The sequence below is a fragment of the Phocoena phocoena genome, chromosome 3, assembly GCF_963924675.1.
Source record: "Phocoena phocoena chromosome 3, mPhoPho1.1, whole genome shotgun sequence".
Taxonomy (NCBI): Eukaryota; Metazoa; Chordata; class Mammalia; order Artiodactyla; family Phocoenidae; genus Phocoena; species Phocoena phocoena.
The window spans coordinates 101,111,150-101,138,537 of record NC_089221.1 but is presented as its reverse complement, the minus strand read 5'-3'; the positions used below and the strand labels follow the sequence as shown (position 1 = coordinate 101,138,537).

Genomic DNA, 27,388 nt, shown 5'->3' with positions numbered 1-27,388 from the left:
AGAAAAGGTGAGATATATATAGGTATTATTTTTTATTATTTAGTATATCAAATTAAAAAATGACAAAATTACAGCTTGGTATGAATATATTATATTCACCTTTTTACTCCTGAATTTTTTAAATCTACACACCCATGCAAGTTTAGGTTTCCTTACTGAACCACAAAGAGTTAAGGAAACAAAAAAAAAGAAACAAAATCTCAAATTTAATGAACAATTACATAAACTCATAGCACATTTTCCCCCCAAGAGTGTAGCACCTAGGAAATGCATCAAAAGGCCTTAGGAAAATTGTATTAGGTGACTGAGGCAGATTTTCCCTTTAATTTTAGAATTATGACTATGATATAGGGAAGTACTCTAAAGGGTATAGGTATGTGTTAAAAGAGAGCAGTCTTTAACTGAAAGAATAAGGAACAATCATTCAAAGTCTCAAGAAAGTCAAACTATTTGTTATTATAAGTTCTAATTCCTTCAAAGTATTTTCTCTAGAACCTTCAAGCTTTCAGTAATCTTTTTCAAGGGCATATATGATAATAAAATACATACTTATTTCTTAAATATATTTCTATGTGTTAATAACTTAAAGAACCTGCATCAATTCTAGAATGTTACATTCAAATGTTTTTAAAATATAGTGCCAAACTGAGTAAGAAAAAAAAATGCTTTGAAATATAATCAGTTACCAATTCACAGTCCCAAGGAAATTGATTATTTTGGTATTTAGCTTCCAGATGTTATTTTTAAATGTTAAATGCACACACAAAATCCTTTATGGATAACAAGACACGCTGTATCTTTAGGGAGGCCCAACTATTCTAATTATATCAAATTAATAATAAATCCTATTTTTTTCCAAAAGGGACAATGATGATATATTATTTCACTATTGTTTTCACTTTTCAATTAATCGTGATCATTAAAAGTACAATGCAAAAGCACATTGATCATACCTAATTATTCTTGATAAAATTATGCACTTAATTCTTAAGAGAGGTTAGGTTAGTAGTGTTAAGAACATGGGTTATTGATTCAGATAGATTTGGACTGAATCCTGGCTTTGCCATGCTCTAGAAGTGTAACTCTGAGCAAGGCAATTAACGCTTAAATCCCCAGTTTCCACTTCAGTAAAACGGGGCTAATTAGGAACCGTGAAGAGCTACTATGAAGATTAGAGATCATATATGTAGGCTGTAGCAAAGAACATGACATAGAGTAGGTGCTCAATAAAAACTAAAATTATTATTGTTATTTATGAGCAGTGTTCTTATATCTGAAATTGAGCTTCCTAGTGCTATAAATAATATTTAAGTCTGGGAAGTAAAGTTGTTACATGACACAGTATCCTTGCTATATAATTTGGATTCAGTTAAATACTATCAAGGAAATCATATCAATTTGATAAATCAGTAAAATTTAAATTTTAAAATTTAAAAATTAAATTTTTTTATTAAACTTTTCCAAGAAACCTTCCCTAATTACTAGCTAGAAGCAACCTTTTGCTCTTTTAAGATTTTCAAAGACCCTATCATAACTTACCCAGTTTTTAAAACTGTGCATACCAGCTCCTTTCTCTGATAGTATACGATTTTTGCAGAGCAGGATCAATGGATCACATAGCATATTAGCTTCCATAAAGATAACCTTGATAAATGTCTCCTTAATGAATGAAAAAATTAAGCCAGTAATTGCTTTCTAATCAGGGATCTCACCTCCAATCTTGTTTCCTTTTAATCAATCTTCCACTCTCCTCCAAATTTCTCTTTCTAGAAAACACATATGATTATTCAAAAACCTTTGATTACCCACATTTCCCAAAAGGCTTTCAGTTGTAATCACATCTTCCATCTAGCCACTATCTTCAGCTATTTGTTCTTCCTCTCAATCTATATTCCAGCCACAACATTAATTCATTAATGAAATACTTGCTGAATGTGTTTTATGTCAATTAGTGCACTAAGCACTGGAGACAGAAATATTCTATCCGTAAAAAAGTCATATAAAGAAATAATTACAGTTCAATGTGCTAAATGAATACTATAATAGCAAAAGAGTCCTAAGCAGCCCTTCCAAATCACACAATGTACTTGCAGACCTATATGCTCTGTTCTTGTGCTCTATTTACCCAGACTACCTTTTCTAAAACAGAATCATATTTATTCTTCAAGTTCCAACTCAGTGCCACACATTCTGTAAGATCCTCCCTAAATTCTGTAAGTAATGAAATAAATTGATCCCTTCTCTAGGTTCCTACAAATCTTTGATTGTAACACGGTATGGTATATATCATACAGAGACTCATACGCTTGTTTCCCACAGAACAGTATGTTCCCTGACAGCAGAAGCCTATTAATCTACATACATAATAGGTTCTAATTTAAAATGTATTTAACTAACCTGAGTATATGATATGATTTATAATAGCTGTACTGTAAATTCTTAATCGTCTTTTTATTTGTACATTTTTCATTTCTGGTTGCAAATTTTATGGGTCTTAGAAGATATATGATCATTAATAAACTAGGAGGCTATCTTAGATGGTGATGAACAGAAGAGTAACTGTAGTTATTGACTGACTACCACCAAAACTCATAAATTCTACTTTAATATACTGAGTTTCAACAAAAATCAAGAATTAAAAAAGTGAGAATTTCTCTCCCTACCTCACCCATACATAAAATTAATATGCCTTGTAAAGAGTTTAGTTCTTACAGAAGGGGAGAATAAAAGAACTACACATTTTCAATGTAAACTGCTAAAAAAGCACTTTTAATTGGAGCAATCACTACCCTTGGGATTATTTTTATTTCTTTGAAGACTACATAGTTTATATAATTTAGTGGCAGGTAGAGAAAAAAATAAAATTCTTCACAGCCAAGAAAAAAAACAGAACATTTACTGAGTTTTTCTCATCACAAAATACTAATTGAGTAGCAAAACACTAACATGAGTTATTCTAACATATGGGGGAAAAAAACATAAAGAATACAGAGTTTCAAAAAAAAAAAGAATACAGAGTTTCCATTACAACAGAAATCTAACAACATAAAACATATGTTCAAATTAAGGAGTGTAAATGTTTAAAAATAATCTATCTCCATTTAACCCAAAATTCAGGTGATATCACAGTTGAATAAAAAGAAAATCCCATTAAAAAAAAGTTATTTACTATTCTTATTGCTGCTTTTCTTTGGGGCCCTTTGTCTCCCACTGTGTGTTTCCAACAAAATATGTTGTAATATTTGCCCCTTTTCTTAATCACCACATTATTCCATATTGGAATTAGGATAGTAGTATTAGTTGTCCAAATTTTTTAAAATTAAAAGTTGAAAAGGGCTTTGGATACTTTCACAGTTAGTAGGAATGTCCTGCCAAGGTTGTAAGTTCAAATTTCCAAAATTACAAAACTTAAAAAATCAAATCAAAACAAACAGAAAGTAATAAGAAAAAAAAATTTTGGAGAAAAGGCTCATGTGATACTCCTTCCTTCCTACCCCTAAATCCTGTTTACACACTCAGTAGCCTTTGAACTAGGCTTATCTGGACTGAAGCAATTCCAAAGTCAGTTGTTTATTTTAAAATTAAATGTATATAATGACTCAGTAAATGGTAAGAGCACTTCATCACTTTTACCAACAAGGACCTGTACCTTTTCCTTTGTTTTCAAATAGAAGCAATAAGGTTAAAAAGCAGAGAATGGATACCACTTTTATTTGCTACCACTGCTCTTATTTAAAAGACAAAAATATTTTAAGGCCACCACAGACTTGATATAACATCTTTATATCAACACAGCTTACAATGAAAATCATGACCCCTACACATTAAAAATGCAACACTGCTAAGGATTTTGGTATTATGAGCTATTCAAAATACTGGCTTAAAGCTACAGAAACCACATGCCAGGAAAGCAAACTAGAATTCCAATGTGATGATCTGTTTCTAAACACTGCTGCATGAGTGTGAAGAGAGCGGTATATACTGACCCCTTGCCCTTTTAAAACACCACTATGACTTCCTGTTTATCATTTCAAATGTCACAAGTTGAGTACAGAAGGATATTAAATCAGGGCATCTTGCTTTGCCTTCAGAGGCAATAAAAGTTCTCCCTTAAAGAAAACTGAATTAGAAGTTAACCGCTCTTAGAGCACCGGCTAAGCTGGCTATAAAATGGAGAGCCTATTCATTCTTCTGTTTCTGATAATTAACATTAAAACCAACAAACAAAACATGCTACCCTAAGTTGAAAATTTTTATTGAGGATCTTTAAAGTTACCTAAAGGTTTAAAGAAATTCTTTATTACTTGATTTCTATAATGCATTAGAGAAAAATACTGTAAATTAAAAGTACAGATATATAAAAGAGAATTATAGGTTATACAGTGCTGATCTTGAAGCTATAAAAGACCATAATGTGGGTATGCTCAATGAGTATGGGACAGCAAACAAGAAAGAGAAACATTATGCCTCTTCCATACTTGGAACAGTGTTTGCAGCTTTTAGGTTTCAGACGAAAGGAAGAAAATATGAATGTGGAAACAATTTCAGACTTTTGAGATTTAAATATACTTTAACAGAAAGAAATAAGACAGGGAAGGGGAAGAAGGAGAGAAGGCATGCTTAGGATCACATGAGCAAGAACAAAACCCTTTCTAATTCTATCAGCACAGTTCTGCAAAGTATTCTAGACCACAGAAGAACAACAACTTGAAAAAGTAATCAATAATTAGGATCTAATAAATGAGCTTACACTTTAAAAATAATATTGCTAATTTTGAAAACAAGAACAACAATATCAACATAAACACCTAGTTCATCACTCTGTTCTCTTGAAATAGTCTCTTCACTTGGTTTCCTAGATACCATACTCTCTTGGTTCTCTTTGTCTGCCTACACTTTCTCAGTCTCTTTTACTTATTCCATCTCTCTAAGACCTAAATTTACAGTGTCAGTGTCGTGGGTGCTCAGTCCTCTTTTTCAGCTATTTACAATTACTTTTAACTTTCACTACTTCCATTTCTGGGTATAACAGACTAAGGTACTAACAGATAATATGATTAACCCTTCCTCCAAAAAACAAAATAAAGCAAAACATGAAACCCGGACACAGTACAAAAAAACCTACCTGAAGGTAAAGCAGAGTAAATGAAAGAAGACAGGCTCTGATGTAGAGTCTAAACAAACTAGGGTAAAGATTGGAAGCTATATAAATAAGACATCATCTCTTCAGAGTGCAACCTAAGACTAACTGCAGTCTGCATGGTTCAGGAGCAGTGGCTGAAGAACAGTGTTCATGGAACAGTGAAGCCTGGGTACATTATCCACTTAGAGAGCAGGGGAAACCCAGAAGGGAAAGAACCACACAAGGAATCCCTAAACTTAAATAACTCATCCAAGGAACAGATTCAAAGCATCTCACTAAAAGGCAAAAGATCTGAACTGAGGCTAGAGGTGGTGTCCAAGAAACACTGTTTGAAATTAAAGCCTATTCTAAAAGTTAACTGATAAAGCCACCACTCACTGGAGAAAAATAACCAAACACAGAATCTCTGCTTAATCTTCATAATGTCCAGAGCACAATTCAAAATTACCCAGCATATGGGAATTCCCTGGCAGTCCAGTGGTTAGGATTCAGTGTTTCCACTGCAGGGGGCACAGGTTCGATCTCTGGTTGAGGAATACTTAAGATCCCGCATGCTGCGTGGCATGGCCCCAAACAAAAAAACAAACAAAATTACCCAGCAGATGAAGAACCAAGAAAAAGAAATATCTTTTCTTCTCCACAAGCACAAATGGCTATTATCACTATCCTCCATGATATTAAAAAAAAAATTCCTCTCAATGGATTAAAATCTTACCAGAGAAATAAAAAATCCCAGCAGAGAAAGAGAAACAATAAAAAACTGTTAACTGATTCAGCCAAAGAACATCAGTCACTGGGTGAAAAGACCACAGGATATTCACATAGTCTCAAAGTTATCATCTCACAGATTACTTAACAAATGCAAACAGAAAAAGGTACCTTTAAAAGGGAGGAATCTGGCAGACAACATCTAAACCAAGTAACTGGAACTCACCATTACCAGTAAAGGGACAAACATGTATGTGATACAATGCATTATTACTGTACTGTAACATTACAATTTTTCTATAGGTTTGAAATACATTCCAAAAAGTTAGAGGGAAATACAAACAAAAGGAAAAAATGCCAAAAGGCATACTATTATAAATCAGAGAGGGGAAGAATTAAAACAGCTGTCTTGGGATCTATTCACGTCCCTTACCAGGAAGAAACTGAGGGAAAAGTAGGTGATCGAGTTTAAACTACTTGTTAATATGCTGATAACTGGTTCTCCTGGTAATTATGCTAATGATTTTTGTTAGGAGAAAGTCCTTATCTAATGAACGCTCTCAGTGGGATGTCCTGTTGTTAAGGATGCTTACAGTAAACTAACCCGGAATCTATGAATTTATGACGGATGGCACATGAGAGAATATCATGTAAGCTACACAACCTTGGGGTACAGAATGCATAAGTTTCAAAATCTAAATGCTCGCTTCTATTAGGTAATACCTAAACTTCCTCATTTAAATATCTCATCTACTCTGTGCCAGAAAGTACATGTCTGATGCAGAAAGGAAGGACCTATGGAATCATGGAGAGTCCTAAATCTCTCCTATGTTCACCTATGCCTTCTGATTGCATCTATCTTTGAAACTATTAGTAAAGCTGGATTCTAGGTAAGATCTCTAATATATGAGTCTGATTTGATGATACGATTCTTTGGATTGGCTTACAAATAAAAGATGAAACTATCAAAAATAATTACAATCTTAGAACAATAGTATTAATACTATTACTTTAGTAGAATAAGTGAATTAAATGTTAATTTGACACAAATAATTAACACAGTATACTTTCAGGACAAATAAGGCATCTTTTACCCTATGGCAAATTTCTTTTTAAGCATTCATAATGGAAAAAACAAAATCACAGTACGTGAAATTACAGAGAAAAATCTCAATAAATTTTTGAAAGGCATATATAACCTGAAATACCATAAAATTCTAATTAATATATGACTATATATGACAAACATGCAACCAAGGGGGTGTGTAGTCTAGAACACGTCTAAATATGTCCTTTAAGTTAAGATTTTGCCCACTTTAGAGTTGTGAAGTTCAAATGATATGATATAGAGTCGACCCTTCAACAACATGGGTTTGAACCGCATGGGTCCACATACACGAGGATTTTTTTCAAGAGTAAATACAATAGGACTATACAATCTAAGGCTGGTTGAATCTGTAGATGCAGAACCACAGATACTGAGGTCCCACACTAATTTATACCCAACTATTACCCAGATTTTCAACTGTACAGAGGGTCAGAGCCCCAAACCCCATGTGTTCAAGGGTCAACTGTAGTTATATTATTTTGATAATGTATTACTTTATTTTATATAATGCTTCTAAAGATCATAATCTACACCATTTTCCTATCTGTGATCCACTAATGACAACCATTTAGAAACAGGCCATGATGGAGCATGAGATAAGGCAATCCTAACAGCTGATAAAGCTCAAAGGATGCTTTTAATAATAGAGAGTAGAAGATGTAAAAATAGAAAAAAAAATGCAACAAAAGGTGAAAGAGGTTTAAAATAGAGAAGTAAAAGGTAGCAGGCAGAGCAAGATCTCACATGATATACAAATTATCACTGCATAGGAATATTCAGCATAAGGAAAATTAATGGCCTCAGAGAGGAGAAAGTAAAAAATACAAAAAAGAGGTAACGGTATATTTAGCTGTAAGGAATTAAAGAATCTGAAAACTTGTTACACATCTTTGGGCCTTTTTTTCCTAGTGGGCAAATTTCACGCTTATTATATTACTTAATCCAATCTTTAAGAAAGTAGAGACTAGATATATTTCAGAAGTTCTCATCTTAATGAAGCAGTACCGTGAAATAGCTAACAGTATCAGCTTTATAATTAGTTACAGTTAGTTCACCACCTAACAACTATTTGACTTTGAACAAGCTGCTGAACTTCTCTAAGCCTCAGTTTCCTATTCTGTAAGATAGGGATAATAATATCTATTTCATGAGATAGTGAATATAAAACATACAATATAGTGCCTGGCACGTAGTAAATAATAAAAGCTAGTTATATTACCTTTATTGTTGAGAAAAGGACTTCTTGGACATTTTGATTAATTTCACCGTATGCTTTAATTTTACCATCTCTTTCTCTAGCTAAATAACTTAGGGATCTGTAAAAGTCAATAAGCTACTTTAATATCCAAAGAAAAAGGAACTGTTTCAAAAGGCAGGGTATATGCTAGTATCAAAGTTAAAAGTGTGAATACTATTAGAAAAGGTAGCAAAGATTTCTTTCGTATTTATACATTACAGTCTATAAAACTGGAATCTTTCATTTTATAGTATCATAAAGATCAGGCCATTTTTTTCCCTTGGCCAGAAAAAACAAACTCCCATTTCTAAAAATATATCAGGTTTTCTTCTTAAGGAAGTCTTCTTGCAACAAAATACCCTATTATCATATAAAGCAAGTATAGGACAGTATGTCATGAACAAGACTAAAAATGTAATGGTATATAAGCCAAGGAAAAAATTCATTTGGAAAAATGAGTAAGAAGAGGTTTTTCTCCAAATTTAATTGAGACTGTGAGCTTTCTGTTTTGTGACTATTTCTTTGATACTCCCATGTACACAATAAACACTCCCTTAAGAAATTACAAATGACCTTTCAATTTAAAAAAGTGCTTTATGTATTTGCTTCTTTTAGAAAAGTAGACCAATTTTGTAAAAGAACCACGGATGAAGAATGAAATTTGACATGTAAAGAAAGCAAACATACAGACTTACTCTTTTTCTGGTTTTTATACTTAGATTTAATCCAGTTTTTAAATACCATTACAAAAGGAGTTGAAGGCAGAGTATCCAAATAAACCATGCTAACCACTGACAATAACTCAAGGAATATACATACTATTAATTTTATGAATTCAAGGACTATACCAGGCTAGGAATTTTAGCTTTATATGAGGCAACAATTCCATAGTGGTCTTTTATAAACACAAGGAAAAACAGAAACAAAACAAACAAAAACAATGATCATGACATAGTAATCTTGTAAACCTATAAACTTTAATTATCACTGAGTCTGATTTTCTACTGCTGATGAGGTTTAAGAATTACAGAAAATAAGTTTCATATATAGATAAAATAGGAAAACTTTTCTTTCTAATTAACTAAATTAAATTCATTATTGAGAGTTATGGAAGGGAAGTATTTTAAAGATTAATGAATACCTTTTCTTCCCAAACTCCTGATATACTGTACACAGGCTTATTATATATAAGCCATCCTTTCCATGGTAAAATTATATCAGCAATTATACGGTAGCTCAAAGCCTCTGAATAATTTAGGACTACAAAAATGACTATTCAGAAGAAATTACAGGGAAAAATTTAGGTAAGGAATGTAATTTAGTAAGGAGCTTGGTTAAGAGAAAGTGAAAGACAACGGCATAACCATAACTTCCTACCTTAGTGTTATCCTCAAAAACAAAAATCTCTAAATATTTTATTTCTCACAGGAATTTTATGGAAAAAAAAGAAAAAGTCTAAATGATGTATAATACAAAGTGATACAAATAATAATTAAGAGTCAAATACAGAGTATTTTGAATGAATGACTGGACAACAAGGGTATTAAAACTTATGAGATATCAAATGGATTCCATGAATTTTACAGTCCTGTGAAAATAAACTTTAAAAACCCCCACAAAAACCATACCTCACACCAAAGAATCATGTCCTACATCGGTTTCTATTCAGATTAACTATGATAACTCTGTCTTATAGGACACTTTATCATCCTTCAAAAGGAAAAAATTGTGAGAAGCTTTGATAATCTAACTCAATTAAAATATTGTTAGAGATTTCTCTTGCTCTTTTATCTATCTCAAAACTTAGAAGTTCTACCAAAATGTAATAGTCAAACATACATGCAAAATGACCCTGCAATTAAGGTAACTGCTGGTACCAAATGTTGTTTTTCAGTACTGCAATAAAACAGTCTCCCAGACATTTAATAGTATGTCATTTGGTAAATGAAAGTTTCCACAAAGTAAGAACAGAGAGAAGACCTAAAAATTATGCTAGTGAAGAGTTTGGCTGAAATAAAACAAAAATACGGATCATTTTGGTCCAATACTAATTTTATTTCAAGTTACTACAGAGCTGAATAAAGTGCTGACACCACCACACAAAAATTTATTGAGTTGGCAATAGGCAAAGCATGATGTCAGCCACCAATATCACCATCCACATTACCAAACAGCATGAACTTAACTTATACTTGATCTTAACTTAGACTTCATGCCTAAAGTTACAGTAAAAATTAAAATCTTAGGTATGAAGCATTATTAAACATAGATGAGTTTAGTTTGGCATAGTTTTGACTCAAATTAGTCTAGTACTTTAAGAACTTCAGTAAAAAACATAGAATAATGCAAACAAACATATTACAATTTTCTAAACGTGCTACATTCTTCACCAAACAGACCCACACAAATAAGTCTTGGTCAACTCACGATTATATTCAAATAAGTAACACCAAACACACACAGAATGCAGGCTGACAGGAGACATGGAAACACACATATATACACATCCACACAATTTCTTACCTTCATGGCATGAATTTCTTCAAGCAATCGTTGTGCTCGTCTTTGGTTTTTCAACAGTGCATCTTTGGTACCCCTGCAAAAGACACATTATAATATGTGGCCAGAAAAACCATTTATTTTAGACTAGTATCATAATGAAAAGTCTCTCCATTTCTTTTAGAAGAGCTTAATAACTCTCTAAGTAACAAACATTCTGTTATCCTGCACTGCCCTCTCCTGCATCCAACACATGCCCCAATTCCATCAACAAACCCAAGCTTTTGGCAAAAATAAGCACTGTCCAGGTATTATATTAATGACTATTACCACTGATAGACAGTTTGCCTTCTAATTCCTTAATGGGAAAGCCAAATAATACTTTCTAATCAATTGATTAATAGCACATTGTATTTCATGTAAGTTTTATAAGCTACAGTTAAGTTTCATAAGCTACAAGGTTGGATATAATTTTATTAAATGACAACTGTTCTCTGGAATTAAATAAATACATAAAGATGTTAAATACACGATTATATCAGAGAGAAGGGCTATCTTATGAAACATTTACAACAGAAAAAACAAGAAATTAATCAGAAACAAAACACATTTGAAGACTCTGTAAGTACTCATGCTTAAAGCATAAGAACTATAAATAACATACTTTTTCTCTAATACTAGTGATACCAAAAATACAAAACATTATTTTTTCAAAAAAATTAAATGGAACACAATGTTTTGATAAACACTTCCAAAAGGTCCTAAAGATTTCAAATTAATTATCAATTCAAGGAATAAGGTGATATGAAATCTTTATAACTGATTAAAGGTATCACTTGATTTGTTAAACTATATCAACATCTTAAAAAAATAACTACTAATAACATAAAATACATGAATAACCCCAAAGGATTTTCACTTTGAAAAAGCCACAAGAAGAGTTTTGAGAAAACAGAATTTATCATATATTTTAATTGAATATGGTCCAAACTATGTAAGGACATGCTGACAGAGCACATTTTCTCTCACTCAGATCCTATCTACATATAAAACAAAGTGCTGTATGAGTAAGACATTTAATTACTCCTCTAGGTCCTACCCTCAAATTTTGTAAATACTGAATAAAGACAACTTTTGACATTTTATTAGTCATAGGACCATGACTTTAAATGACTAACTTTTTTGACTTCAGTCTGCCAACACTCCTGACAAGTTTTCGGATAACCAAAACTCGGATTCTCTTCACTTCTTTTCGCATCTTCACAACCTTCAAGGAATAAAGCCACAATTAGAGAGGTTCTTAATTCAAGAAGCAACATACCTTATTTTGAGTATTAATATTATAGAATAAGTCTACCACTTTAATCAAAGCTTTATTTAACTATATTCATAGTTTGATGAAATCAAACTTCTTCCATAAACAGTGAAGGAATAAGAAATCAACATTCTAAATATGCATCTGAGGATTTAGGAGAAACAACTTATTAAAAAAAAAAAATCACAGCATTCCCAGTGGCTAGTATTTTAAATTACACTTATATCTTGTTGGGCTTGGAACATAATAAATTGTGAGCTCCCTGACATCAGAGACCACCACATTTATCTTTGAATCCTTGTGATTTAAAATAAAGCTTCACCCATAATTGTAGGAATTTAATTTACTGAATGGGCATTTGTATTAACAAAAGCAAATGCATGAAAGTGACTTTATTTTATTTGTTTTTAGCACACCCCTTTTATTTATATTCAGTAACAAATTATTTCAAGCATAACTCAAAAAACACAAGGGCACACACGCAGGTGCACACACACACACACATACACACACACATTTAAATCGCCCCATTACAGAACAATGCTGAGGTCTAAGAACAAAAAAACAGAATTATTGGCCAAGAGATAGAAATATTCCAACGATAAAGAACCCCATGTTATAATAGTACTTAGTGCAATGGGATGCTATTGAGTTTATCTTTTATCTATCATTGTTACGAGGCATACGTCTTATAATTCCTCCTGTAATATGCTTCACCCCTCCTCCACTTCAGGAACTACATGAAATTCAGTTCAGAGATAATCGCTCCGGTGAAACCTTCAATGACTTCTTCAGTTAGATAACCATTCCATCCTCGGAGTTCCCACTATACCTGTAGGTAGCACCTACCACTGTACTGTCACTAACTGCTCATGAGGCTGTCTTTTTCTACTGTCTAAAATCTCCTGAAGAGTAGGGGCCTTGCAATATTTACATGTTTTCTGTGCTTGGCAAGAGTGCTTAGCACACATAATCCTCAAATTCTTCTTGCCAAAATAACAGTAACAACATGATTCTGTTTTTACAAGACTCTTGTATTTAGCTGTTACCTCTTACCCTTCATTAATATCTTTCGCCCCCTTATCATTGACAATATTGGCAACCAACTTACAATTTCTCTCCACCCTAAGTTTTGCCATTATTCTGGGTGATGTAGGTGTCTACTTGAATAACCCACCCCAATATTATATCCTCACTTCTTGACTTCCTCCTTTCTAATGACCTAATCTATTCTATCATAGCCACCCACTTCCATGGTCACACATAGTTCTAGTCATTGCTCATAACTATTCCATTTCTAAAACCATCAATTCAAATACTCTGCACTGAGATCACAACTTCTTTCAGCTTGCTTGTTCAACCCCACCCACCATAATGGTCTTCGAGTTTACTGGAACCACTAGTTCACTGACCCCTATACATTCTCTCAAATGATTAGTCCTTTTCTTTTTAATTTTCCTTCTCTTATCCAGTTTAGGTACATAATCAACACTTGCCAATACCTTAAACTCATCCCTCTGGTTAGCAATCCCTCTAGTGAACCCTGGATAAAAACAACATTCTGAGTTCTTTTATCACAGTACCCCAAGAGCCAGGAAATATCTGAGGCATTCTATCTACTAGATATTCACCATAACTAACCTCAAATGGGTCCTTACACTTCCTAGCAATCCTATTATACATATATATTTTGGTCAATTCACTTTATAATGACTATTTTAAATCTGTGTCTGCTTTCCTAAAACATCTAACCTTTCTCTTCTCTCTTTTCCAATTTCATGGAGAAAATAAACATCAGATGGGAAACATCGTCTTTCTACTACCATGAATGTAAATTTACTTGCATCACCCATCCTCCTCTACTAATAAAGTTACAATATAAGAAATATCCCTGAACTTTTCTGAGGTTAATCTTTTAACTGTATTTTGGATCCCATCCTCTTCTGCCTTCCTATAACCCTTACTACAAACTATCCATTTACTCTAGCATTGTCAATCTCTTAAATGGATGTTTTCCACTAATCTTTAATCATGTTTGAGTCATTTTCATTAAAGAAAAGACAAACAAAACATCTCAGTACAAAGTTCACTAGGAGCACCCTCTCTCAACTGCCCCAGAGTCAAGCTTTTAGAGATGTTCAAACTCACCATCTCCTTATCTGCATGCCACATAAAAATTCCCATCAGTCTACTAAAAGCTGTCAAAATGATTTCTAGAAGTCACCAATGATGTCTACAAGTCCCTGAATCCAACAAGAATTTTTCAGACTTCATTTTGCTTGAAGTCTCAGCAGCATTTGATACTGTTGAACACTTTCTCCTTCTTAAAATACTCTCCTTTTGGTTTCCGTAACAGAATACTATCCTGGTTTTCCTGCTTTCTCTCTAGCTACTTCACTTTGGTCTTCTGTGAAGGCACATCCACCTCTAATCAGTCTTGAACTGATTAGGCCAGCTCTTCTTTTCAAGATATACATTTTAGCCCTAAGTGATCTTATGTGTGTATACAGTTTTAATTTGCCACCTAAACAAAGATGACTTGAAAATTTCTACCTTCACATGAGATCTCCACTTTAGCTCCAGACCTAAATGTGTAACTGCCTACTTGATATTTCAAGTATGCTTAAAAAATCACCTCCAACTCACACCTGAACCCATGTTCTTCACTCCCAACTGGATCCCTTTTTTGGTGTTTCATATTTAAGGGAATAGAACAATCCTTTCAGTTATAAACCTAGGCTCATTATAGGTAGCTTTCTTTCCTAAATCCCTCACAATGAATCTATTATCAAGTCCTGATAATTTTATTTCCTAATTACCTCTCAAATTGTACCATTTTTCTTCTATCTTGACTTCTTGGCTCTCTTGGCTGAGTTACTGGCAACTGTTTTCTCAATATCCATTCGTGCCCTTCTCCAATCACGTACCCACAACTCAATCAGAATACATTTTTTAACACTTAGATCCAATTGCTCTTAGAATGGCCACATGGGCCATCTTTTACTCCATCCTCACCATGCTTATAACTACCACCAAATCTTTACACCTGCTGTTTTCTCTGATAGGACTGCTTTCTCTCCATGTTAGCTTAACATCTTATCTTTCTGATTTTGGCCCAACTGTCATGTCTCAATAAAGTGTCTCCTGGCCTCCCTCAGGGGTCAAAAAGTGCTTCTAGAATTATCATGACACTTATTTTAAGATTAATATTTTACTTTTAATCTGATTATGCTTAATGTGTCTTTCTCCCACTAGGTTATAAACTCCACGAAGGTCAAATATCTGGTTTTATTCAACACTGCATCTTAACACCCAACTTAGTAGATGGCATACAATAAGTGTGTTCAATAAATATTTGTTAAGCAAATGACCAGAAAGGGAGCAATACTCACTTGTTCATTCACTGTTTCAAAAGAGTAATATAATAACAGAATGTAATCAGATTTCCACTAGATATGTTAACCTCTTTGAAATTTGTTTCAAAGTTAGATCTACTTAGGAAAAAAATCATACTTGCATAAACAAAAGCCATTTAGACAAGGTTTAAGTGGAAAAATGAATTGCTACATTTCATAAGCAGCATAATAGGGGGTTATGATACATTTTTTGAAAGTTAAGTCATTCATAAAATAAATAGCAAGTAATAAATTATGCATTAAAATATAGTAACAAATATTTCTAACTGCTGTAACCTGTAGGTGCATGACATGATTATATACTATTTGCTAACTGCTCTTAACCAAACTTGATTAATAAATTGCAGTGGGCAGAACTGGTCCTCAGTTACATTTCAATCTTGGGAAAGCTAGACTCCAATTTTAAAATTCCAATTTAAGAAGTACTATGTTTGTCATTACTGCATAAGGGAATTCTGAAAAGCAAAGGGATGCTTCATGTATTTAGTTTCATGCCAATGCCAAAAAATGCTTTTCTAGCTTATTAACTTTTCCAGTATTTGTTAAGTTTAATATACTAAAAAAATAAGTATATTCACTTCATGTAAAAATGAAACTATTACTTTTATTTTCCTCACACTGCCTGCCCCAAACACCTAGCTTTCTCCAAGCATTTAAATTTATTTTTGTAAAACTGACAAACAGCTACCAGTAGCCTTTTAGTTAGGATTTAAAAGGTTGCCAATTCATTTGTTACCCAGGAATTATGAAGCTGGTTGACAGATAACCCAGATGTCAACAAACAGGCCTAAAACACTCAATATTGTCAGAAGGCCAATGTACTGCTTAAGGGCAACATGCTTTGGTGAATTCTTCAACCAAAAGCAAATAGAACTGTCTTTGTTAGAAATGTGAAAAGAGTATAATATTGTTCAGGAGGAAAAGAAGGAAAGAGAAATAAAGTAAGCAAGGACAAAACAGGCAGAATAATGAAATGTGCTGAAAGAGAAGAGACAAAATGAAAAAGAAGTGGAAGGGAAGAGTTTGAAGTCAAAAATTGAAAGACAAAACTCTGTAGGTCATCATTACCAAGACTGATAGGCCCAAGCTGAGTGCTTCCAAGCTGCAAAATAATGCATTTAATAATCTATAAGAGGACAAGAAAAAGAGGTAAGACACACACATCCACACCCACACAAAATACATGCACTGAAAATGAGGTGTCGCCTAAAACCTAGGCATAGAGATGCCCTCAGTTAACCTGGCGAAATCTGAACACAGTAATGTAACCTGGATCAACTCTTAGGTAGACAGTACAAAAATACAATCATAAATAAATAAAAAGCTAATATACCTGACTGGAAAAAGAACATGTGAACATATGGTTAAGAGTCAACTTAAAACACAGGAAAGGGAACCACAAAGAACAAAAGCTGCCATTGTCTGAATCAAGAAGATTCCAAAGAAAGGTTCCCCAGCTCAAAGACCTGGGAACTCCAATTTGTACTGGAATAACTCAATTATGGGGACAGATGTATCACAGCCCAACACTGAATCATGCACCTGAAACCCTTTTTGCGGCTCTGTATTTCAAGTATCTCATGTGGATCAGTAGACAGGAAAAGAATGTGTCTTACTATGTGAGCATTAGTATCCACATTAAATATATTTCTCAATAAACTAGTTTTGTTATGTATATGGTCTCTTAAAAGTTTATGGTTGATATGAATTTGCTTTTGAGAGAATACTTTTTTGAGAATACTTTTGGGGTGACAACAATAGCAAGTTTCTGATCTACAAAGCTAAGAGCAAACTTTGGTTCACAGACAAAAGTAAACGTAAATGTTACCTTGAAATGAGTCATAGTTGGCTATCTGCTAGCCAATTAGCCAACCTCTTTTGGTAATGTACTAACTTTGCTACACATATGAATTAACTTATAACAAAAACCCACGGTTATTAGAAAACAATTATTCTAAGAGCTAGTTGCTCTAGAGAAGCCTGCAGTGCTAAGAAAAATCTGAGTGTATCTCTGTTTCTTAGAATATATTAAAACTTCTGCTTATTCATTACCCACCTGTCAGACTGGCAAATACAAAAAAATATGACAACACATTCTGTTTGTGAGACTGTGAGGAAACAGGCACTCTCATACATTGCTGGTAGGAATGCAAATTGGTATACTCCTTCTGGAGGGAACTCTGGCAACACCTAACAAAAAATCTACTTCTAGAAATCTGTCCAGAAGACATACCTCCAGCTATAGCAAAAGGCTATGCACAAGACTATTCAATGCAGCATTTTTACAAAATGTTGCATAAGAGATAAAATATTGCATATAAATAAAGCATAAGCAATGTACCATTTTAGATCAATGCAGGAAATCTGCATGTATTATGGATAAACACTGAAAACACTGTTTGGTGAAAAAAATAACTTTTTGAATTATACATATGATACTGCATTTATCCAGTATGATACCACACATGCAAAGTGTAAAAATATACAACACAATACTATACACTGGGTATGAATATGAAAATTATAAAAAATACATATGAGAAAACACACTGAATGAGTAATACTTCTAAGGTGGAAAAGAAGCTGGGTGGAATTAAGCATTACAATATGGCAAAATATTGACACTTGCTAAATACAGAAAACAGATTATAAGGACATTTGTTATATCATTTTCCATATGTTTGAACTATTTCATAGTTAACAATATTAATTACAGGTTTATACAGAGGACTTCTAATTTGGCCATTTGGATGATAATTTACTACTGAATTATACTTTTTATTTCTGATGAGCAACAATTTTAAAATTCTAGAGTGCTTGGTGATTATCTACAACTTGAGCATATGCTGCCACCTAGCAAAACTTCCCAGAATTGTTTAACAACCAAACAGAAAATGGTTCTCTTCTGAAGGATGGACCCTAGTTTACTACTTCAGTAAAGAATTATTAAAAAGTATCACATATTTAATTATGAAACTGGAGCTTTGCAACTTCAGAAGCACGTACAAACACAATTCTTGACATTCTTATCTTTTACAAATAAGTAAAGGCAAATCATTTTGTTCTCTGGCATTTTAGTTTCTACCTTTACTATCTTGCAGGACATGGAAAGCCATTTTCTAATGAGCTTCTTAATAATTTGCTATCAAGAATAAAATAATGTCAGTTTCATACAGAAGCCTTTGGCCCTACTGTGGAATTAGAGTACCAGATTAGAATGTTTCACCTCCTAATTCTGATTTTATATATCACTGCTGCCTAAAGAAACAAATGACTGAAGGAAACCCAGCTCTAGTTTTCCAAATTCTTTACTCATTAAATGCTTACTGTTGTTTTCAATCGTGCTTCCCTTCTCTGGTTCTAATGGAAAGGGAGAAAAAAGTCTTCATTTAGCAGATTTCTCCCCCTCATCTTAACATTAGGTGATTCAAGTTGAGTTAGCCATACTTTTACCTGCCCAGCAAGTATATGGTCCTTATTATACACAAGGTACTATGTTAAACATTAGGGAAGCTGCTATAATAAATCAATTAAATATTCTCTCTTCAAAGTCCACATGAGTGCTTGTGAAGATAAAATATGCAATAAATAATCATAAGATAAAGTAAAAAGTAATTATTTTTAAAAAAAGTAAAGGTAGAATTTTACATTATTTCAGAAGAATACATGTATTTTAAGAACCTAGAGCCAGGAAGTGTGTTATAAATGTCAGCCTTTAGCCCTGGAAAATTATTTAAAAAAACAGAATTAGAGCCGACGACACTGAAAGTTAGCATAATATAATAGTTGTGTCTGCAAGCTGGCTTTTATCTTCACAAAAGACATTTTGGGAAATTAAAGATACTGTAAATTAGCTGGCCACATAATTTTTTAAAAGAAAAGACTATAATTAAAAATTATGGAAAAAGGATTCCAATCAAATTAATCACAGATATGAGTACCAATATTCCAAAGATAATACCAGAGATTTACAAATTTTTGCAAATGTGATAAAACCTATGAAATATTTCGCCCTCCCCCAGAGACAGGCTAAATACAACAAATTACACACAATTTTAGGCAATTATACGATCCCTGAAATTCATTCATGAATCTCAGTTAAGGAGACCTAATTTAAGTCATTAAGGATCATAAAAATGATGCCTCAAGTTACTCATTTAACAGACAGGCACTGAGGATATGATGGTGAGCGAAAATTTAGTCAGGTTGAGGGCATAAGAAATCTCTCTCACATTCACATGCCCCACACATTAAGCAATTCTTACACATGCTAAAAAGAAGTAAATAGTGTAACAAAAGCTTACAAAAGGAGTAAATGAAAGTCAAGAAGCATTTCCCTGAGAAAGTGACTAAGTAGAAGTATAAAATGTACTGTGAGGAAAAGGAGCTGTGGGTAAAAGGAACAGCAAGTGCAAAAGATCTGGAGAAGGCTACGCTAGATAGTGGAGGAAAGCCAGTGTGGCTGAAGTACACAGCCTGAGGGCGGTGAGGGTAGTGGTATAACAGTGGAGACTGGCTTTGTGTAGATTGGTCTTGACCAAAAGCAACAGGAAGCCACCAAATCAGTTCTAAGCAAGGAAACACATGATTAGGTTTGTTTTGAAGAGAGCACTCCAGCTATACTAGAGAGATGAGATGAGAAAACAAGTCAAAGTAGCTGGGAGGCTAGGATAGTAGTTCTGCTGGGAGATATAACTTGGACTAAGATAGGGGTGATGATGGAAAAGTAATGGAAAAATAGAAAGATAACAGTGAATTTAAACTCTTTTTCATATATATTTCTTCCATGAAGAAGTTTTAATTCATTTTTTTTACCAATTTTCTATGAGATGACTTTTCTTAAGTTCCATGAGCTATTTTATAGTAATACATTAGCCATTTATCTGTCATATTTGCTGTATTTTTTTTCTAATTGGTTGTCCCGTTTTTCCCCCTTTGTTTTTCAATTTTTATGTAAACAACTGTTTTTCCCTTAGTAGTGTTTCTCCCATTAATTTTAAATTATAACACTTTTCTTCCACCATCTCCACTTTCTTCTATCCTTTTTTTTCCTACCTTCATATTAGAACATGTAAGGTTTACTTCAGTGTGGGATGTACAAATTTCCTAATTGGATAAGTTCATTCAATCATCCAGCAAACAGTTACAGACCACATATGTTGCAGGTGACAGACATACACACCAAAAGAGAGAAACAGGTAAACAAGTGTTTTCAGAGTGGAAAGCATCCTGGTTGCATAAAGAATAGACACCTAGCCCAGACTGCGGTGAATTAGTGAAGACTTCCTAAAGGCCAAATTTTAACTGTTTTGAAGAGGCCTGGAAACTAAGTGGAAAAAGAAAGAGCCTTAAGTGAAGAGTGGGGTAAATGACTGTCACCACTCCTTTCACAGTAATTTTGAAATTGAACAGGAAGTTCACTAGTATTTCCAGTGAATTTCCAAGGACATCACTCCGATTAAGATCTTTTATACCTCCTAGGGAATCTAATGGAAAAATAGACCACCAAATGCTTTCTGTAACTAGCACAAGCTTAACATATGTTTACCAATATAAACACCTTCAAGAGTTCTCCTCTTAGGTATACCCTGTTCTCCACTGTCAAGCAAAACCCAGACTGACTAACCTGGTAGTAAGGCAATAATACATTTCAGCTTTATTTCCTACTTTATCCCACAAGTTCTCATCAGTAGAGAGTTATCTACTACTATACAATCCAAGGGGATTCCCACTCCCATTCTTTCCTCGCTTATACTGGTTCCTCTGGTTAGAACACCTTCTTTCTCCATCATTGAATTCCTGAATGCAATCCTGTGTAGGACCCTTAAAGACCAAGAACAAGTTATCACTCATTTCATCTTGCCCTCTTTGGAAACTTTTCTGCACTACGTAACTTTTTTCTGTGAGCACTGTCCTGTATCATTGATGAATGGTGCTTAACCTTTCCTACCTCAGAACAGGTTGCTTACAGAACTGTGTAATATGAACAGTGGCTTGCTCACAGCAGACTCATATATCCACTGAATAAAAATGGCGAATAATTTCCTTTGCTGTAGTTGTGAGGTCCTCATTTGATTCCTGCTTTTCCAGATTACTTTAAGTCTTTGATGACTATGACTTCCTTGAATAGAAGCAGAAACTAGAAAGGGGAAAATGACAGAAATGGTAACCTGGTGACATGTAATGGTGGAGGTGATGAGGGCAAACGTCTGATGAGACTGGATTCAAGAGAAAAGGAGAGATGAAAACTTGTGGACAGCAAGTATTAAAGTTTTGCTGTAAATGGAAGCACAGAAATAGGACAGTAGCGGAAAGAAGAAATGAGGTACTGAGCGAGCGTACATCCTTATAAATGATACGGTCTCATTCAAGATGAACAATTTCTTAGGAAAAGCTACAGCTCTCAATCTCTCCTTCATTTTCTGCAGTCAACAAAAGACAGGAAATATATACTGAGAGTTTACTGTCAGGCACTGTGCAAACACTACATACTCCAGTTAATTTCTCACTCCAGCCTTGCTGGGGAAGGTACTATCATGAGCTTCGTTTTACAGATAGACACTGAATAAAGAGATTAAATATTCTTCCCAAAGTACCACAAATAAAAACTCACGAGGACTGAGGGCCAGAGACACTTCACCTAGAAACCAGGGGGTAGGAGGGTGGGGGTGGGGAGTTACGGTTGTCAGTCTCTGAGCTCCGGAAAACTCGCCTGACTCCCGCCTCGCCCAGGCCCCTCAAAATGACGCAGCAAAGCTGTTCTGAAGGCCCTAAAGATCAGTCCCACAGGTTTCTAGACCTCGGTGCTCACCTCGTTATTGAGGTTCAAAGTCCCCGTCTGGTCCATGGTAGCTCTACGAAGTACCCCGGCTGCCCGCACGTGAACTGCATTGGCCGGAACACGGGTGCGTTGCCACGCCCCTCCAACGGCGGCCTCGTTGGCCCAAAATTCATCCGCCGACTGCTTCAGCCGAAGTGCGAGTAAAAGGTACACTGACTCTGAGGTGAAGGACGGAAGTGACGAATAACAACTTCCTGCGTGGAGTGCTCCCCGTCTGATTTGCGCGTTCCTATGGAAACTAGGTAGGGGCCGGTGGCAAAGAGGGCGCTCCAGAAGCCGTTTCCTTGTTTAGAAGTTTTTCAAGATGCTAATTTTCTTATATTCGTTCGCAGAGTGGGTCCAGCTGTGTAAGGACCTTGTTTTTCGTGTCTCAATGGGAGTGAAAGCCTTTATGAAATGATCACTTGAGCGACCAATTTTGCTCCGAATTTTTATCTAGCGTTTGTGAAGATTTTTGCGCTTCTAACAAACACATCTCTTAGATTCAGCTTTTTTACCAGCCTCACTTTATAGCTCAAGCATGGACATATTTTTCTGTACACTGTAAGAAGGTCTAATGAGCTTATAAAACAGAACCAGGATGCACATTTCATGCTGCCTGTGAGATTGGCTCTTTTGAAGTATTAGGCTGCGTGTAGAGGACACATGAGGGACTGAGTCGGAGTTAAATAACATATTAATAGTTAACACCTGGTAGTATAGAGCTTTAAAATGGGTCAAGTGCTGGGACAAACACTTTGCGTGAATTATCTCCAAAATAGTCAAATCCAATGAGATAGGAAATATTATTCTTATTTTACAGGTTTGGAAACTAACTTTCGAGGGGCCAAGTGTCTTGTCAAGAGTTGCCCAGCTGGAGCCGACCACTGCTACAGGATTCCAGGGCTGGTTACATAATCTAAGGGGCCCAGTGCAAAATGAAAATGCAGGACCCCCCCCCATTCAAAAAGTAGGAAAAAGTTTCTTCTTTTCTTCCGTGGTGTCTTTTGACCTGTCATGTGCTTTCTATTTGGTATTTAGTGTGATGCTCCCTCAAGCACAGGGATGCCATAGGGCTAGTGCACATCTTCACAGGTGCCTGGGACCCATGCTTGAGGACTCAGGGAGGAGTGCCTGTACTGGACCAAGATGGCAGTAGTTGCTGGGCAGAGACAGGGAAGTAGGAAGCCAGAGAACCCAAATGGAAGTATGTAGCAGGTAAGACCACACTTGACCTGAGACTAAACCGTTGACATATGTTTCATTGTCCCACTGGATTTCACTTACAAAACTCAAATTCACAGATAAACTTATTAAGTATTTCAAGACTGTGTGGAAGGTAAATTTAAGCCAGGCCCACTTCTGAGCTTCTGTCCAGGAAGACAGTCCTGTGCAAGGCCAATGCTCTTGACTCCTGATTCTGTACTCAATTTACAATAACTTAGTCTTGTGTTTGGATTGGTATTCTTCAGTGTGTGATTTGGGCAGAATTAGATTAATACGTGACTTCCTGTTTGACTAGCATTGCATAAAGGTAGTTTTTGCATTCATAAATCATATGCTGAATTTTAATTGTCTCCTTATTCAGCTACTTCTTCTCCTCATTAAAACTGATCTCCTGGAGTGCAGGGGTTTTTCACCCCAGGTGGCTAGTAGGCACTTCATACATAAATACTCAGGAAAGGTTGTTTTAAAGATAAATGTAGAGCTTTATGGAAAATGTGTCTTCTAATTTAGGAGAAAGGTGTTAGTATGATTCCATAATGCTTCAAAAAATGTATTAATATGAAGTTTGTCTATAGCTCTTAAAGTCTCTGTAATGTTTTCTCTTGACCACTCCTCTTGTTCTCCAACATTTCATCTCTCTAGCCAGCACAGTCTCTTCAGGCTCAGCATTTGTTTTCTACCTTTTCTTAGCAGAAGCTCTCTCCTTTGCTTATGATGCTCCCTCTGCCAGATGGGCTTTCTCAAGTGCTACTTTTCAAGACAGGTTCACATTCTATACATCCTTTTTTAACAATGGTCTTCATAGCCCCCAACAGAAGTTAATTTTTCTCATCAGCAGTTCATTCTTATATTATTTACAATATTCTACTTTAATTTGAAATTTCTTATGTACTGTCTACTCTTTTACATGATAAGCTCTCAGCAACTTTAGATATTCATTTTTAAAGTGACTTGTAGTTTTTCATTGTGCCTGATATATCACTTAAATATCAATCCATCTCTGTCTTTTGATGTTACAACCTCAAAAATCATTTTGATTCTTTACAGAGTTGATTCTACTAACTAATCTGCTTTCATTAAGCTATACACATGTCCTCTAGGAATAATAATGCATTTGTGTTCATCAGGCTACAAGTTTCTCTAGAAAGCAGCACCTGCCCCTTTTATTCCTGAAGGGCTGGTCCTGGATCATTTAAATGCTGTCAGAGATATGAAACAACAAAACTACTATCATTAAAAGCAACTGGCACAAGATCTTTTTCCTCTTTATTGCAGTGTTACATTTACTGGAAGTAAGGATTCGCAAGCATATACAATAGGGACTCAAGTTTTCCAAATTCAAACTTCTTAAGACTTTCTCAAATCCCACTGTACTTGTCTACTCAGGCTACAACAAAGTACCACAGAATGGGTGGCTTAAACAACAGAAATTTATTTTCATACAGTTCTGGAGGCCAGAAGTCCAAGATCAAGGTGCTATCATGGTTGTTTCTCCTGAGAGTTCTCTTCCTGGCTTGCAGAAACAGCCTTCTTGCTGTGTCCTCACATGGCCTTTCCAATGTGCATAGCCGGAAGAGCCTTCTCTGATGTCTTTCCCTCTTCTTGTAAGGATGCCAATCCTGTTGTATTAGGGCTCCACCCTTATGACCTTGTTTCACCTTAATTGACTCCCTAAAGACTATCTCCAAACATCATTATATTGGGGATTACAGTTTCAATATATGGAGACACAATTCAGTCTATAACACCCACGTTCTTTGAAAAAAGGAAATTACCTCAAAAGTAATATTCTCCTTATCTAACATACCTGATGACTGACATTTCTATCATTTTGCACTTTCAAAAATTATAATCATACATTTCTAGATTAAAACTAAACTCATGGATGTTTAGCATTCAGAATAGAATTGAGGAATAGACCCATGCATATATGGACAACTGATTTTCAACAAAGTTGTAAAGATAATTCAGTGGAGGAAAGGTAGCCTTTTCAGAATTTGTGCTGAAACAATTGGATACTCATATAAAAAATTAACTTTGACCCACATCTCACACCAAATACAAAAAAAAACTTAAAATGTATTATACACCTAAATGTAAAGCACAAAACTGTAAAACTTATAGAATAAAAGATAGGACAAAGACGTTGTGACCTAGGGTTAGGCAAAGATTTCTTGGATATCAGAACAAATGCAGAATCCATATAAAAATGCACTGATAAACTGGACTGAATCAGCATTAAAACTTCTCTTCAAAATGCACTGTTAAGATAGTAAAAAGATAAGGTCTACATGTAGAAGAAAATTTTGCAACTAACATATTTTATAAAGGACTTTTATCTAGAATATGTAAAGAACTCTCCAAACTCAATAAGGATAAAAAGAACCCAATAAAATAAGTGGCCAAAAGAGCCAGACAGAAAATACACTTAAAAAGATATGTGGGACTTCCCTGGTGGTGCAATGGTTAAGAATCTGCCTGCCAACAGAGGGGACAAGGGTTCAAGCTCTGGTCCAGGAAGATCCCACATACCGCGGAGCAACTAAGTCTGTGCACCACAACTACTGAGCCTGCACTCTAGAGCCTGTGCTCCACAACAAGAGGAGCCACTGCAATGAGAAGCCCACATACCACAACAAAGAGTAGCCCCTGCTCACCGCAACTAGAGATAGCCTGCATGCAGCAATGAAGACCCAATGCAGCCAAATATAAATAAATAAATAAATTGTTTAAAATGGTATATTAAAAAAATAGATATGTAGAGAGCAAATAAGCACATGAAAGTATGTTCAACATCATCAGGGAAAAGCAAGTTAAAACCACAATATGATACAATTACACACCTAATGGAATAGTTAAAAAGTGATCATAACAAGTGCTAGTGAGGCTGTGGAACAACTGGAACTCTCAAGCATCATTTGTGGGAATATAGAATGGTAGGATCACCTGGTGACTGAGCCCACTGCAGCATTATTCACAGTATCCAAGACATGGAAGCAATCTAAATGTTCATCTGTGGATGACTGGATAAAGAAAATGTGTTATACACAAACAATAGATTGTTATTCAACTTTTAAAAAGAAGGAAATTCTGCCATTTGTAACTACATGAATGAACCTGAAGGACATTATGTTAAGTGAAATAAGCCAGACACAGACAGACAAATACTACATAATACCACTTATATCAGGAATCAAAAGCTGTCAAACTCATAGAAGCAAAGAATAGAATGGTGGTTGTCAGAGGCCCGAGGGAGGGGAAAATGGGAAAGTATTAGTCAAAAGGCACAAAGTTTTAGTTATACAAAATAAGTAAGTGCTGTGGATTTACTGTACAGCATAGTTCTCATAGTTAACCATACTTTATTGTATACTTAAAAATTTGCTGAGAGGACAAATCTTAAAAGCATTTAAGTGTTTTTATCATCACACAAATAATGATAGAGGGGGCAGGAAGAAACTTTTGGAGGTGATGGATATGCTAATGGCACAGATTGTGGTGATGGTTTCACGGTGTATGCTTATCTCCAAAGTCATCAAGTTGAAAATATTAATTATTTACAGCTTTTTGTATGTCAATTATACCACAATAAAATGTTTTTTTTTTAAAAAAAGCTATGGGGTTTAAAAAACAAACGTTACACCTTTCTCTTACTTGAATAAGTGGTAAAGAGAAATTATTATTGGCAAACCTGTCATTTTTTTCAGCATGTCATTTACAATCTTTAGTACTTGAGCTATTATTAGTAATTCACCTCACAACAGATTCCAACAAAACTGTTTCAATCCCCCAGCTTACAACCACTGCATTAAGTTTCTCTGTTATTCTGGCTCTGTATTTTCTCTTTTTTTTAGTTATATATATACTTTTTTGAATTTTATATTTTTATACAGCAGGTTCTTATTAGTTATCCAT

The 27,388-nt window shown here is 34.7% G+C and overlaps 1 protein-coding gene across 1 annotated transcript in view; it reads right to left on the bottom strand.

Moving 5' to 3' along the window:
- Positions 1 to 22,394, bottom strand: part of SRFBP1 (serum response factor binding protein 1) — a 53,059-nt gene extending 30,665 nt beyond the window's left edge. The window contains exons 1-3 of the mRNA XM_065874687.1: positions 22,238 to 22,394; positions 11,874 to 11,962; positions 10,720 to 10,792 (exon numbers count right to left, since the gene is read on the bottom strand). Of these exons, the coding sequence (XP_065730759.1) occupies positions 10,720 to 10,792; positions 11,874 to 11,962; positions 22,238 to 22,273 (198 nt within the window). The 5' untranslated portion in view covers positions 22,274 to 22,394. The remainder of the gene's footprint in view (positions 1 to 10,719; positions 10,793 to 11,873; positions 11,963 to 22,237) is intronic.
- Between the last annotated feature and the right edge of the window lie 4,994 nt (positions 22,395 to 27,388).